This window comes from Sciurus vulgaris (genome assembly GCF_902686455.1).
Source record: "Sciurus vulgaris genome assembly, chromosome: 3".
NCBI lineage: Eukaryota > Metazoa > Chordata > Mammalia > Rodentia > Sciuridae > Sciurus > Sciurus vulgaris.
The window spans coordinates 73,851,737-73,867,162 of record NC_136463.1 but is presented as its reverse complement, the minus strand read 5'-3'; the positions used below and the strand labels follow the sequence as shown (position 1 = coordinate 73,867,162).

The window sequence follows — 15,426 nt, the reverse complement described above, 5'->3', positions numbered from 1 at the left end:
GGTCTGGTATATCGGATTAAATAAGCAGCATTATCAGACTGGGAGCGTATTTGACTGGCATGCTGAAGCCCTAGGTTCCATCCCCAGCACTGAAAACAAAAACAAATAAAATTAAAACCATCATTCTCAAATATGACCTTCCAGGTAAGGCCCTGTTGTATAACCAGTGTTACAGATTATTCCCCATTAACAAGAAGGCGAATTTATGACAATAACTGGTATGCCCATAGCAATATGAATACTCAATAAGTTTTGAAGTTTGGAATGGTCAGACAAAAGAAAATCATTTAAAAGTGATTCAGCCCAGTTGCGCCACGCGGCGCTGAGGCCTGGCCCGGCCGGGATAGGGCGCAAGGCCGCGGGTTGGGACGTCCTCCCGCCGGGCCCGACGGCGCCTGCGCGATGCGCTGCCGCGGGGTGCGGGTGGGGCGGGGCTGTGTGCCCCGGTGCCTCATTGTCCCCCAGAGTCTTCCGGACAGGGCTCGGGCCGCCGGTACCATGAAGATCTGGACCTCAGAGCACGTCTTCGACCACCCATGGGAAACTGTTACAACAGCTGCTATGCAGAAATACCCAAACCCTATGAACCCGAGTGTGGTTGGAGTTGATGTGCTGGACAGGCATGTAGATCCCTCTGGAAAGCTGCACAGCCACAGACTTCTCAGCACAGAGTGGGGACTGCCGTCCATCGTGAAGTCTCTTATTGGTTCAGCAAGAACCAAAACATATGTGCAAGAACATTCTGTAGTTGATCCTGTAGAGAAAACAATGGAACTTAAATCTACTAATATTTCCTTTACAAATATGGTTTCAGTGGATGAGAGACTTATATACAAACCACATCCTCAAGACCCAGAAAAGACTATTTTGACGCAGGAAGCCATCATCTCTGTGCAGGGAGTCAGCCTTAGCAGTTACCTGGAAGGGCTGATGGCAAGCATGATATCTTCTAATGCTAGTAAAGGCCGAGAAGCAATGGAATGGGTAATACATAAATTAAATGCTGAAATTGAAGAGTTGACAGCTTCAGCAAGAGGAAGCATTAGGACACCAATCGCGGCGGCGGCATTTGTAGAGAAATGATAAAAGTCGATATAGAACATCAGGTCCCCAGGAATCTCCAAGCAGACAGTGTATTTATTTGTTATTTAAAAATTATAACTATATTTTAGTTAGAATTTTTTTTTTTTAATAATCTGGAGTAAGGCTATGTGACTTGATCAAAACAAAAAGATACAGGGCTTCTAAAATCCAAGGGATCATCTGAGGTTAGTGTGGCTTGAAATGACTAATTTCTAGGGTTCTAGTATTTATGTGAAAATTTAGCAGTTTTTTAAAAAAGTACTTGGGAGAAATTGGCGTTGACATTGTGTCTCCTTAAAATAGAATTTTAACACTTTTCAGACATTGGAACTGTACCTGACTTTGGACCAGCAAGCAGAGCCCCTACACACTCACCTTGCTAATACAGACTAGAACAGCCTGCGTGGGGGAACTGACTCTAAAAGGAGGAATTGTATAGTGTTGAAAGACATTAAATTGTATAAAATAACTTGCTCTGCTAAAAACCCATAGTGTTTTGATTTGGTACTTAAATGATATTTTTGGAGTGAAAATCATCACTAAGTCTAATATGTGACTTCAACATAAATAATATTTTATTGTATTAAAGAGTACTGTATTGATTTGCCAAAGTTTTGTAACTTAGTAAAGGTATTACCTTCCTTGGATCTGTACTTTATGATTTAGCATGCTGTATCGTGGGCTGGTGATGTTAACTAAAAAAATAAAGTCATTACCTGAGTTCTGCAGCACTCTTAACAGAACACTTAAACAGAACAGCTGTTCACATCTTTTAGCATTTCACATTTGCCTAACTTATAAATTGCCATGTGTCAAAAATCATGGTTTTGTAATTGCTAAGGCATGATATGTCAGGTTATTTGAATATAATTACTTTTTGAGGTAATTTTGACCACAAAACATCTTTTTTACATGAAGAGCTGTACATCATTGAAATTACTCAAATGATGTCTTGATGTGAAGCATAAATCCCAGGTACTGGATGTTTTTAATAATACGGTGCCACCGTAGGGGTGTGGGGGCGTTTGGGGAAGAAAAGAAAAATTGGGGGTGGGGACGGAGTGACTGGCCCAAACTAACCCCTGAGTGAGTCGCACTCACTCACAGGGGTCACAGGCTCAAGCAGGGGCACTCCTCTTGCCCACAAGAAGCTTCCCCAAGCCCTGTGCCCGGGCCTGGCGGGCCAGACGACCACGCAGCCATGACCTCTTGGAGCGGTGTGCTCCAGGTCCCACCCGGCGTCTTGGGAGCTCAGAGAAACCCCAGGGCAAGTGAGTACACTCCAGCGTGGGACCGGGAATGAGTTTGGAAAGAAGCGCAATTAAATCATTAACTTCAAACCCGCCTGCAGTGGCAGCGCTTGGCTGCAGCCAGAGGAACCCGGAGCCGCAACCCCGAGGTCCCCGGACAGCTTTTTAAAAACAGAAAGGAGTAGTTGGGTGCAAGAGGCCTGCCCGCGGTGCTCAGCTTGGCTTTGTATTTTCCTTTCAAACAGACCGACCCGGAGCGCAGGGTGCTTCCGAGGCGGAGATGTGCTGGAGGTCTGCCCGAGGAACCCAGAAAACGGTTCAGGGATTCCTCATCAGGCAAGCCGCTAGAAAGCCTCTGCGAATAGTGAGAAAACCTGGGATAAGCTCTCGGTTAGGCACCCAAGACACTCCTGTTTGAGGTGATTTGTTTACTCAGTTTCCAGGAAGTTTAAGGAGACCTCGCAAGGGAAGTGCCCGGATTAAAACCCTCCCCCAGGGCCCCAGAGCTGGCTGATCCCGCTGCTCTCCAGCGCCCCTTGTGGGGAATCAGCGCTTGCTCAGCCCAAGTGTGCGAGCTTCACCAGTTCCTGCCACTGTGCCCAAGACTCTACAACTAAATGCCAAGAGCGTACCCTGGGCACAGCGACAGCCCAAAATGCCCTTTAAGGAAGCTAGAACATGTCACCTCAATATATACCTCGCTCATATAAATATTTTGAGCTAAATACAATTAAGATGAGCTGGGGATGTAGCTTAGTGGTAGAGCCTGTATTTAGAATGCAGTTGTAGGTCCTGGGGTGGGCAAAAAGAGATCATAGAATAGCTCTCTCCTTCCCCTCTCCCAGCTCAATACAAGGAAGGCAGGGAAAGAATGGTCTTGGGGAGCAAATACGCCAAAGATCTGTACAAGAGAAAACTACTGGGTAATTTACCTGTAACTGCACCTTACAGTTACAGGACCTCCATCCATCACATCTCAAATCCACAACAGCCATTTAAAACTTCTACAAATTAGGTTCGGTTTTTCAATCAACGGATTAAGTAAGTATTTTCAAAGCCTTTCAAGCATGTACTGCACTAAAATTGTCAGTTGTGTCTGTTCATTCCAGATTGTTATTGTATCCTTTGTAGCTCATTTGTCAGATCCTAGGGAAAAGACCAATGAAAGAGACCCTGTCCTCAAGGACCTGGTAAAGCTGTGAACAAATACTGTCACTTGGAACCAGCAAACACAGAAAGTGAGGGAAATGGAAAATAGGCCCCAGGGAACTTCCCTTATCTACAAATGTTCCCCTACCCAGCCTCCTGCCATGTGTGTGAGGAGATGTGGTAAACTGGACCTTTTGTCATTGCAGTGGGATAAAGTAGAAGCCCAGGTCTGAGCCAGAGGGAAAGTAGGAAGGAAAAATGGGGAGAGCACAGAAGGGACTCGAACCTGGTCCTCACCTATAGCTGAACCGGCTGTCCCCAGTAAAAGAACAGGCCCCAGGAAACTTCCCTATCTACAACAGCTCCCCTGCCTCCCCCGCCCTAAATGAACCCACCACCAGGGATCCACAAAATTACTCCTATGACCTGGCCCTGCTAAACCCTATAAATCTTAGACCCCTGTTGTAGCCCGTCGCCATTTTCTCCTTGAAAATATGCTCCTCTGTTGCTCATCGCTGATCCGTTGAGGTGTGCCTCTCTTTCTCTTTTTGTATTCCCTTTTATTTGCTTTCAGAAAGTACACCTAAGTTCAAAAGAAGTAGCAGAGGCTATCGGAAAGCAGCTGCCCTAGGAGGCCTGGAGGGGTGAGGCCTGTGTGAGAGGAACCCTCCAGAAAGCTATGAGAAAAGTTGCAGAACAGAAGGAATTGACTGGAATGCAAGCCACCCAAGCAGTCAGGAGATATGGCTGAGGCACTGGAGAGGCAAACCAGATAAGGCAGGGGACACGGGGCACAGATTAGTCGAGGATATTGCCACGCCTCTGGCCCAAACGAAGACCAGAAGAGAAGCAGGTTGGTTGGGATGGGTGTTAACCCTTCGTTTATCAACTTTGACCTGGTTCCCAGGGAAATCAACTAAGCTCTGTAGGTCTATACGTTTTAAAAACTTTATTTTGAGATAACTAGATTTGTGTGCTGCTGTAGGAAACGAGATCCCTCTACCTTGCAAAACCATGGCACAGTATCGCAGCCAATGACAGTCAAAACAATATTTCCAGAGGAGTCCTTTGTATGCCTTTTCATAGCCACACACACCCCAACTAACTTTCAATGCTGACAGGGCTCATCCAGCGGCTAAAATACAAAGAACCAGTTCAGGCGCTGGGAGAACGACTGGCAAGAGGTACGCGACGTGCCAGGAGACTTCGCCTCGAGACTGCTCAGGTCTGCACGGGGTCTGCCTCGCACTGCCGCGAGCGCCACAGGCCCCGCCCCTTCCGCCGAGTCGACCAACCGCCGCCATCAGACAGACGAGCTTCTGCCGCAACCGAGAAAAGCAGGAAGCGCATGACAGCCCTCCCCTCCGTCCGGTCGGAGATGGCAGACCTCCATCGCCAGCTGCAGGACTACCTGTCGCAGGGGAAAGCGGGCAGGCAGGCGGACGCGGAGCCTCTGCTCGCTGCGGGGACTGCTAAAGAGCCCGCGGACGGGGTCGGACCGGCGGGAGCGTGGCTTGGCCGCGCCGGCCTGCGGTGGGCGTGGACGCGAAGTTCCTCAGAGCCGGCGGCTGCAAGCCAGGCGTGCTTGCCGAGCGTGACGCGCGGGCAGCAGCTGGCCGCGGGCGGAGCATGTCTGCTACTGGCCACCCTCTGCTTCGGCCTGGCGGCGCTCTACGCGCCCGTGCTGGTACTGCGCGCGCGCAAATTCGCACTGCTCTGGTCGTTGGGCTCGGCGTTGGCTCTAGCCGGCGGCGCGCTACTGCGGGGCGGGGCGGCGTGCGGGCGTCTGCTGCGCTGCGAGGAGACGCCTTCCAGACCCGCACTGTTCTACGCGGCCGCGCTAGGAGCCACGCTGTACGCCGCGCTGGGTCTGCGCAGCACGCCGCTCACGGCCTTAGGCGCCTGCGCGCAGGTGGCCGCCCTGCTGGCCTTACTTGCTAGCCTGCTGCCCTGGGGCGGTGGCACTGCGCTACGCCTGGCGCTCGGCCGCTTGGGCCGCCGCGCAGGTCTCGCTAATGCGCTCCCGGTGTGAGCCCGGGACAGAGAACGACGTGGACCCTCCCCAGAGCCCGGGGCCTGCGGAGCCAAAGACCCGTCGGTTCCTGGACTGTACCACCGCAATACATCCTGAGGACACTGCCGCTAAGGATGAAGGCGAAATCTAGACAGTGCTGGCGAGTGTAAACCTTGAGCAGCTGTTTCAAACTGAGACACCAGCAGTTTCGGATGGTCTTGATCTCATCTTTTCGTGCTGTACTGGGTAGCATGTGCTCTGAAAAGGAAGTTCTGCGGTTGAATTGATGACAGTATGCTATGAAGCTGCCATTAGAAGTTGTTTTTGCACTGTGGTTTTAGATTGAGTTGAGTAAAAAGGGAATGGCTCTTTGCATTAGCTGTTTTTGTGGTTTTTCTCAGGCTTAACTTTTTTCTTTTGTTACCTTTTTTTTTTTTTTTTTTTTTTTGGCTCTACCTAAGACTTGGAAATTATTTTCCCTTAATGTTCAGTATAAATGAATCTAAGAAGAGTATCAGATTAAGTATTACGTCTAATCACTGGATTTTAAAAAGCAATTAGTTAAGACGGTTTACCTCGGTTTTTTCCTTAAGAGAAATTATAAATTTGGTGCCTTATGTAACATTAAAGGAAAATTGGTCCTGAATTAGATATGTAAGCAGTGGAACAAGATACATTTTTTGGATATCAGAGACCAAATTGCCTGATATCCTGTAAGATGCCCATAAACCCTTGGAGAGGACTCGGTGCAGAACTGGGCTAGCAAATCCTGGGATCAGGAAGGTAATTATACATCCAGAATTCCCATATTTGATGGGAATGATGAATTTCTGTAGACTATCATTTCTAATTGTATTTCCTTTTTAAAACAGTGTACAATTTCTTTTCTTCTACTTTAGTTGTAGATGGACACAATACTTCTGTTTATTTTTAAGTGGTGCTTAGGGTGGAACCAGTGCCTCACACGTGCTAGGCAAGTGCTCTAGCACTGAGCTACAACCCCAGCTCACAGTTTACAATTTCCATGGTGATCCTAACACAGGGTAATATGCTTTTCAATTGTAATTGTTGTATTTCCTTCAATTTAGGTTCAGTGCTTAATTACTTTTACTTACCTTAGTTTATTGCCAGAAAGTGAGGGTCCAGAAAAACTACAGGTTTTGTCAATAGCTATAAACTAGTAAAATATAGAATTTAAAAACTCTGTGCCAGTGGTTCTCACACTTAACTGGCACATCAGAATTACTTGAAGAGCAACACTTCAGATAAATTCATTCAGAATCTCTGGAAGTGGGATCAGGCATTGACATTTTATTAAAGCTCCCCTGATGATTCTATGTTCAGCCAAGGTTGAGAAAGACCAAAGGTGCACTGGCTTGCACAGTTTGAAAATAATTGTTTTTTGGGACTGGATTCCAGTGTTGCCCAGTATTGTGTCAATCAGCAAAAGAGCCCTGCTTCTTCCTCCAGCCTGACTAAATGTACATTTTCTGCCCTAATAATGCTCTGAGCCCTTCCCCAAGATGTGATACTGACTGAAGTGATCAACAGGTGGACTTGTGAGCTACCACCCTGCTTAGAACTTAGTAATACCACCTCTTCCCCTATTAGTACATAGGGTTACCTACCTCAAAGGGGTACTTTCGAGTTTTCAGGGGTAAGTTATATTTTTAATGGGAAAGACCTATGCCATTGACTGTTCTTTCTAGTCCCCTAGTTAAATTTCTGTTCTAGTTCTGAATTTCTCTACAATTTGCATGGATGAAGATTTTTGTGTTTAACACATTTTTATGTTGATGCTATTATAGTTCTTTAGCCAGGATGTTACAAATTCTGTTTCCATCCTGACATAGTAGTACATGCCTGTAATCTCAGCTATGCAGGAGGCTGAGGCAGGAGAATCTCAAATTCAGGGTCAGCCTGGGCAACTTAGCAAGACCCTGTCTCAAAATAAAAAGGAATGGGTAGTGAGGCCCTAAGCAACTCAGTGAGACCCTGTCTCTAAATAAAATACAAAAAAGGACTGGGGACATAGCTCAGTGGTAGAAAGCTTGCCCAGCATGCTTGAGGCCCTGGGTGGATGCCTAGTACAGCCAAAAAAAAGTTTCCAGCATTTTCTCAATTCATTGAAAATCTAGTTTTTAAAAAATTCAAACCACCATATCTTGTATTTATTTGGACAGTGATGTTTTAAAATGCCATATATACTATATTTCTGAGTATTTTAATAAAGGTATACTGTCGAGATTTCTGTTTTCTCTAATGAATTCATTCTCAAAATGTGATCTGGTTATCTGCTTTCCCAGGAACTGTTTTTAAAGTTAAACTCTAAAATGTTAATAATTCCACATGAAGGAAAGGTACCTAATCTCTGTAAGGATTTGGTCTCTGGATCCTTTTAGCTTCCTGAAATTTGATTATGATTTCTTTTTTTAATGCTATACTAGTGGAGGACAAATAAAAAATATCCACAAACCTGAAGCAATCTTGATTCTCCTAATAGTTTGTTAATAGTAGGGTACAGATAAATGTTTTTAATTTTGAAGTAAAATGAGATTTACTTGGAATCTTTTAGGTTGTAGTAACCCAAAAAACAGTGTAGGTACTCAGTGTTTTCTCATGCCACAGAAATAACTTGACCTTTATCATTTTTCCCATTAATAGAACCAGTTACTATTTCTGTATGCCATCCAACTATGTCAGTATCCCTTTCCTAAGCAACCATTCAGACTTCCAGCACTACTAAGCCTGCCAAGTACACCTGTCTCCACTGCCAAACAAGCTAGCAATGTAATGAAATGTTAAGGCAGCTACAGGACTGCTTTTAGTAATAAAAAGCTTACTTATAAAATCACCAGCATAAAAAGGGATATCTAAAACTGAATTTTTGTCTTAATCTAAGTTAGATCTATTCTCTACCTTAAACATTAGTATTTCCACAAAGCTAGTATGGAAGAATTTACATTTTGTAAAACAAATTTCAGTCCCTTTTCAACTTAGTGTGTGAAATGGTTTTAAAGTTATCAAAAGGGTATATGACTTATACCAAGTTCTCATCAAATAAAGCAATTCAAATCTAAAGTGTGAATACCAGGAGATGTGCCCCAGAGCCCCTACCAGAACAACCAGAAGAATTTTTTTCTTAAAAATATAATAATTTTCCATCTGCCAAATCACTGAGGCTTCTGAACTACATTAGTTTTAAACTATTCCTCACTATACAATAAAAACAGTGTGAGAGAATATGTAGATGAGAATTTGTTAAAAAACACCAAGTTTACAAATGAAATTAGATGACCTACCAGTTCCCATTAAGTCTGCTCATGAACATCAGTAATAACTCTACAACCCTCAACAGATTAGATACAATGGAAACCAAAGATTCCATTAAGTCAAGCACTTCACGACTGGTTTTCTGTTAATTCTTGCGTAAATCACATTCTGTATTCATACAAAAACAACAATGCTTTTTCTCTGACAAACTGTACATATATAGAAACAAATTTCCAATTGGACATGAACTTAAAGTTGTAGAGGTGCTCCGTGTCTCATGACACTTAAAAAAAAAAAAAAAAAAAAAAAAAAAAAGGTTTCCAGCTTTATCTTCACAAAACAACATGGGAGTTGGGGCAATGAGGGTGGACAGGACAAAACAAGTCTAGCTACTCTGGGTAGCTGGCAGCAGTCTCTTCATCTTGAAGACCTCATGAGGGGCTCCTGGGACTCAGCTACCCCAGAAGAGTTCAGGGCTACAATGGTGCGGGCTTCCTTGTGTTTCACTTGGTAAGTCCACAAGTTCTTAAATACTGTCCAGAGAGGCCTAGTGGTACTTAGTCCCCACTTCTACCGACCCCTTCCACCACCCCTTGAAGCACCTCGCCTTGGAGGGCCAGAGTTCATGTTGCTCCCTCTACCCCAGTTACTCCCACTCCGGCCCCCTCGAGAGGGGGTGCCACTGCCCGGAGGACCCCCAAAAGGTTCATCTCTATGGTATCCATCGTGATGGTCTCCATCCAAAGAGCTGGAACGCCCAGATTTTGGCACTCTCTGAGAAGGTCCTGGGCCGCCTCGGCCTGAAATGAAACATTGATTTCACACATGACTTTTTGTATTAGAGATTGCTTATCAATAACTCTAGTATAAACTTTTCACTGCATGATGATAGTTGACCACTTCAGGAAGATCTAATGGGTATACTTCTGCCTCTTCATGATGACTACCTTATCCCATCCTGGCTAGAGGTCATGGTCCTCAAAGCTGTGTGGCAGATGACAGGAAGCCAAGAGATAATAGGCACAGAGTACCCCAGGGAAATCTATATCACACTGGGCCGTGCCCCCCAAACTATGCAAAGTGTATTTTCGTTCTCCTGTGCACTGGGGTATTTGAGGAAAGGTTTCAAAAGCAGTGACTAAATCTGGAAGTAACTAAGATACAGAAACCATTGCTGCTTATAATAACAAGGGCTCCAGCTAGACTCAGTGTTGACTGATTGTTCCATAACATTTGGCACTTAGACTTCCTTTTACATAGTTTAATAAAATAGAATATTTCTTGAAAATATGAAATGAAATGAAAGCACAAGAAGAATAACACTACCTTTCAAAATTATTTCTCCTAGAGATGGCTTATTTCAGACTTGAACACAAATGTTAGATATTATTAAAATTCTCTTTTAAAAACCTTTTCTCATGAAATGATCATTCCCAGCCCTTTTTTTTATATTTTAAAGACAGGGTCTCATTGAGTTGCTTAGGACCTTACTAAGTTGCTGAGGCTGGCTTTGAACTTGCGATCCTCCTGCCTTAGCCTCCTGAGCTGGGATTACAAGCATGCACCACTATGCCTGGCTACATGAGTTATTTCTGAGGGTTTTACTCTGAGAAGAACCAAACAACTGTCAAGAACAAAAGCCAGAACTTTGTAATGGATGGACTGCAAACATAAAGCAAGTGAACCTGGGGCATAAAGCACATGTTAGAATACTAGGCAGCTGTTTTTCCAGCAAACCACACCACATATGCCACTGCTCAGCCCAAACTGAGGTCAGACTTGTGGTTAGCATTCAGTATACTCCTGACTTTTAAAGTTCGTGGCACTTTCAATATGATAAAGATTCAATGTTTTGAAATGTAAAAAAAATCTATTGCCACCCTGGAAATACCTCCTGCAGGCCATGTTCCCCGAAGTCTTGTGACTTCGAGCACAAGTGACATCCCTTCTGTGCCCAAGCTGAAAAAAGCAACACTGAACTTGTTCCTCTCCCACTGAGGACACACTTGAAGGCTCCAATGAGCTATGAGCAGAGGCCACAACTGTCAATCAGATCAGGAGTCACCAGAAAGCAAGTCTGGCAGAGGGAGAGTGCCAAGGCCCCTCAGCAAAGAGCCGAAGTGGAAACTGTGACAAACCACAGATTCCCAGAAGCAACTGGAGACTGCGAGATTGAATTTGCAGTCACCAGATACTGCTACATCCATCTGTGTTATGAACCCAAGCAAACTGCATTTGTACCACATTTGGGAGCATATGCCTCCACAAAGCCTAGGTCCAGAGGTCAGAACAGAGAACAGACCTGAAGTACCCTAGTAGGGGCACCTGTGACAGGCATAGACTAGGTCTCCCACTGCCCCTGCAGCTCCTGAACTGGAACCACTAGCCTCTCTTTACCTTTGCCTCCTCGGTCCTCAGAAGGGCCCCCTGGGGCTTCCATCTCTCTGTGCTCAGAAGTGCCTGGCCCATCATGCCAGGGGCGCTTTCGGGGTGGCAGGGATGCCATGTCCATGCCTTGTAGAGAAGAAGAGCGTTCTCTGCTGGCTGGGGAATGACCGTCATGAGGGGGATGATCAGGGCGGGGAGCATCACGGAAATGTTCATGACCTGGTCCTGAAATAAGAACATAGATCTGATAATGACATTTCGGTAAACTGTGACCAAAACCAGATGGAAATGATACCACTGAGAACACGGAGGAACTTGAGAACGACCATTCACTTCATGTACAAAACATCTGCTTAATAGGCCAGGTGTAAATCACACCATGACTATATAAGAAAGGCCAAGATTAGAAATCAATGCACCTGCAGGTATGGTCCAGGTAAGTGATTCTCAGATGTTTTAGCCTCAGGACATCCTTACAATCTTAAAACTGTTGAGGGCCCCAGATTCCCTTGAAAAGACATATTTACTGTATTTAGTGTTATCAATTAAAACCCAAAAATTTTTAATTCATTTAACTTTATTCTACAAAATCAATTAAGTGAAAAAGAGTGTTATTATTTTATATTTAGACAAGCCCCTTTCCTGTTTGACTTAAGAGACAAAAAAACGGATTCTCCCAACTACTTCTACATTCTATCTACTAAGATAAGATGGGGGCTGGGGTTATAGCTCAGTGGTAAAGCACTTGCCTAGCATGTGTGAGGCACTGGGTTCAGTTCTCAGCACCACATATAAATAAATAAAGATCCATTGACAACTAAAAAAAAAAACCAAAAAGCTGTGTTGGAAAGAAGGGAAGGCAATTCGGCCTCCATGGATATGCAAATTGGAAAAGATAGGACCTGGAGGGCCCTGGGAGTGCCCTGGGCCCCACTTTGTGACATTCAACAAGCATTTCTTCCACACCTGGCTCTCGGTTTCCGTCCCAGGAGTCTGGCTTCCGTCCTCCTTCAAATCGAGGGAACTCATCAGGGGTGGGAAGTAAGCCTTTCCTTCCTCCTACACAACAGAGCAAACAACACTGTGCTTACAGACTGTTCAGCTGTGCTCACAATTGCCTGTCCCTCCAGACCACAAGTGTCCTCCACACTGCTCACCTCGTGGGGCACCCCGACCTCGGCCTCGGAGATCTCGTGCTCTGGCCGCCTCATCAGAAGCATCAAAATTCTCCTCTGGACCAAAGTCTTCAGGACCAGGAAAACCATCCCTTCCTCTGGGTGGGGCACGGCCCTCATGTCTCGGTGGTGCTCCTCTTCTGAAGCTGTAAAGAAAAACAGAACGTCCACCTCCTGGAATACCCTGAAACTCTGTGTTGGAGAAATGTGATAGGAGAAGCCATGATACAATGTTAATAGTGAGGGGAAAAAAAAAAATGCAACCATATTTTTTAAAATATTCATTTTATAATCCTCATATTAGAGGTCAAAGCAGACAAGAAAAAAACATTCCAGAATGTGGGGCTACTTCAAGATGGTTTTAGGAATAATAAGAGTGATCACTCTATGTTTGTGAAGCGACACCCAAAAATGTTTAATAAAATGTCTTCAGGAGTGATCAGTGTTTCTTAAGTGCTTATATCATACCAAGTGCTTTCCATATATTATTTGGTTTCAGTTCTTCCTTATAACCACCATCTGAAGCACTTTTCCTCTGGTTCTTTTCTTCTGATGAGTGCACTGAGGCCCAGAGAACTGAAGTTATTTAGGGACATACAGGAAATAAAGGCTATGCTCTGAACTCAGACAGTCTTGATGCTCAGTCCACGTTCTTTTATCATTGCCTCCTAAGTACTTTTCATTATCCTCTACATTTTTGAGACAGGGTTTCACTATGTTGCCTAGGTTGGTCTCCAACTGCTGAGGTCAGCCTCCTCCCTCAGACTCCGAAGTAGCTAGGACAACAGGCACTCGCCACTGTGCCTAGTGATCATCTACATTTTTATGATTATATAAGTAACGTGTTATTATTTAACATATAGTAACATGTGTTACTTACATAATAAGAAAAAAAGGGGATACAGATTATGCTAGCCAACTGTCCTGGACATGTTTTGGAGTGCATCCTCTATAACCTGCCCACAGCCTCCACCTGGGGCAGGCCTAACTGACATGAGCTGCCCCAGTGGCCTCAGTCTACTGTTGACTGGCATGCAGAGGGCACCAGGTCTGCAGGCAGCCCATGAACTGGTTGGATGACAATCTGGTGCCCTGGTGGGTGGACAACTTTCCCTTCACTCTCAGGAACCTTGCAACTGGGAGTCTAAAATGGCTGGGAATACTGCTGAAGCAGAGGTCACAAAGAAGCCTATGGGGGAACAGAGAGAGTAACCTACAAGCAGAAAAAGGTGTGCAAGCACACCGAGAGAGGCCACAATCACTGCAAAAAGGGCTAGAAGGAGCTGGGCACAGGCCAGTCTGCATGTGCTGCCCTCCCTGTGTAGCCTCCTCTCAACTAGGCCTTCTGCTCTTTCTTGAGTTTCTTCAGTTATCTTTTGCTTTGAAAGTTTCCATACTAATAGTAAAGTTGAAAAAATAGTACAATGAATGCCCTTCAGCCCTAGACCCTTCACCTAGATTCATCAGTTAATATTTTGCTATGAGTGCTTTATCTTGTCTACTTACAAATGTGTTTTCTAAACCATTTGAAAATCAGAGGCCAACAACATGATGCTTCATACCTAAATACTGCAGTGTTCCTTATAAGAGCAGGAACTTTCTCCTATCTAACCATAATATCATTGTCATTCTCAGTAATATGTGATATTATTTAACATATAGTCCAAATGTAATCCCCCCACACAACTGTCCCTAAAACATTAATTAGAGCCAGTTGTTTCTCAACAGAATTCAGTCATGACTACATGTTGTTATTTTAGTGGTCATGTCTCTTTGGTCTCCTTTAATTGTCTCTGGTATTTTGTCTTTTATGACCTGGATCTTTGTGAGGGTCTGTCCAGGTGTTTTCTGAATCTATGTTTTCTCATGATTAGATCCAGGTTAAACATTTTTGACAAGGATTATTTAGACCTCAAGATATCAGTTTGTCTCCTTGTTGATAATGCAAAGGTGGTGTGGTAAACAGATTTTGCTGCTAGAAAGGTACATTTTCTCCTTTGCAATTGATAAGCAATCTGTGGGGTGATCTTGAGTCCCACAATCTTTTCCCCAAATATCCTGGGTAATGGCAATCCTTGTTTATATCAGTTACAACACTGATTGCTCCTAATAGAGGTGATTTTCTAATTCCATCACTCCTCCTACATTGATCCCTGGCACTCTACTTAAAAGAGCTTTCTCTAGATCCAGGCACAGTGGCACATGCCTGTAACCCCAGTGACTCCAGCGCCTAAGGCAGGAGGATCACAAGTTCAAGGCCAGCCTAAGTAACTTATGAAAGTTACATTCATAACTTTTAAAAAAAGGGGGGATGGAAAGGAGCTTTCTCTTGCCCTCCACCTTTCCCTCCAGCTTGGTTTTTAATAACTTTTTTGGCCTGAGGTGACTTTACCAAATCGTGCTTTCCAAAGTAAGGCAGGTGTGCCTAAGACACTGGTGGAGCTAACAAGCCAGGGTCAGGATGTGACTAGACAAGGTGAGGAGAGGTGGGTGGGCTAAAACAAGTTAAGTAAGGGGCACTGTTTCCCTGAAATACAGCAGGACTCTTATGTCTAGGCATCTGCTGTACCACTGCTCTAGTTACAAAGAGATTCAGAGTCTAATTCCCCTTACTAGAACATACCTCCTGTTGTGGATTAAATATTTGTTCTCACAAAATTCATATGCTGAAGCTCTCAACCTCAGCATGATAGTATTTGAAAGTAATTACATTTGTATGAAATGATGGGTAAGGAGCTCTGGTAGTGGGAATAGAACCCTCAATAAGAGAAGAGAAAAGAGGGGGCTGGGGAGATAGCTCAGTCGGTAGAGTGCTTGCTTTTGTAAGCACAAGGCCCTGGGTTCGATCCCCAGCACCCCCCCCCAAAAAAAAAAAAAAAAAAAAGAAGAAGAAGAGAGAAAAGAGAGAGCTCCTCCACTCACTAATGTGAAGATACATAGGATTCCAAGACAGGAAGAGGGCCCCAACCAGAAACTGACCCTAATGGACCGTGATCTAGAACTTCCAGGCTCCAGAAATGTGAGACAATAATTCCTGCCACTTAAGCCCCCAGCCAGTGGAATGTTGTTATGATAGTCCAAGCAGACTAACACA

General features: G+C 44.6%; 3 protein-coding genes across 4 annotated transcripts in view; 2 read left to right on the top strand and 1 right to left on the bottom strand.

Moving 5' to 3' along the window:
* Window positions 1-423: 423 nt before the first annotated feature.
* On the top strand, window positions 424-1,811 carry LOC306657025 (PRELI domain containing protein 3B-like). Its single transcript, XM_079132681.1, has one exon. It carries the CDS (start codon window positions 499-501, stop codon window positions 1,081-1,083), a length of 585 nt encoding a protein of 194 aa, XP_078988807.1. The 5' UTR covers window positions 424-498; the 3' UTR covers window positions 1,084-1,811.
* Window positions 1,812-2,208: 397 nt separating this feature from the next.
* SFT2D3 (SFT2 domain containing 3) lies at window positions 2,209-7,743 on the top strand. Its single transcript, XM_079130520.1, has one exon. It carries the CDS (start codon window positions 4,594-4,596, stop codon window positions 5,512-5,514), a length of 921 nt encoding a protein of 306 aa, XP_078986646.1. The 5' UTR covers window positions 2,209-4,593; the 3' UTR covers window positions 5,515-7,743.
* A 1,175-nt stretch (window positions 7,744-8,918) lies between these two features.
* WDR33 (WD repeat domain 33) overlaps window positions 8,919-15,426 on the bottom strand; it is a 102,697-nt gene continuing 96,189 nt past the window's right edge. For both annotated transcript variants that reach the window (XM_079130431.1, XM_079130430.1), the window contains 4 exons: window positions 12,315-12,478; window positions 12,124-12,216; window positions 11,167-11,382; window positions 8,919-9,569 (listed from right to left, as the gene is read on the bottom strand). In XM_079130431.1, coding sequence (XP_078986557.1) covers window positions 9,393-9,569; window positions 11,167-11,382; window positions 12,124-12,216; window positions 12,315-12,478 — 650 coding nt within the window. In that variant the 3' untranslated portion in view covers window positions 8,919-9,392. The remainder of the gene's footprint in view (window positions 9,570-11,166; window positions 11,383-12,123; window positions 12,217-12,314; window positions 12,479-15,426) is intronic.

Coding starts and splice junctions, on each gene's coding strand:
- SFT2D3 (XM_079130520.1), top strand. CDS start 4,594: ATGCTGACAGGGCTCATCCAGCGGCTAAAATACAAAGAACCAGTTCAG.
- LOC306657025 (XM_079132681.1), top strand. CDS start 499: ATGAAGATCTGGACCTCAGAGCACGTCTTCGACCACCCATGGGAAACT.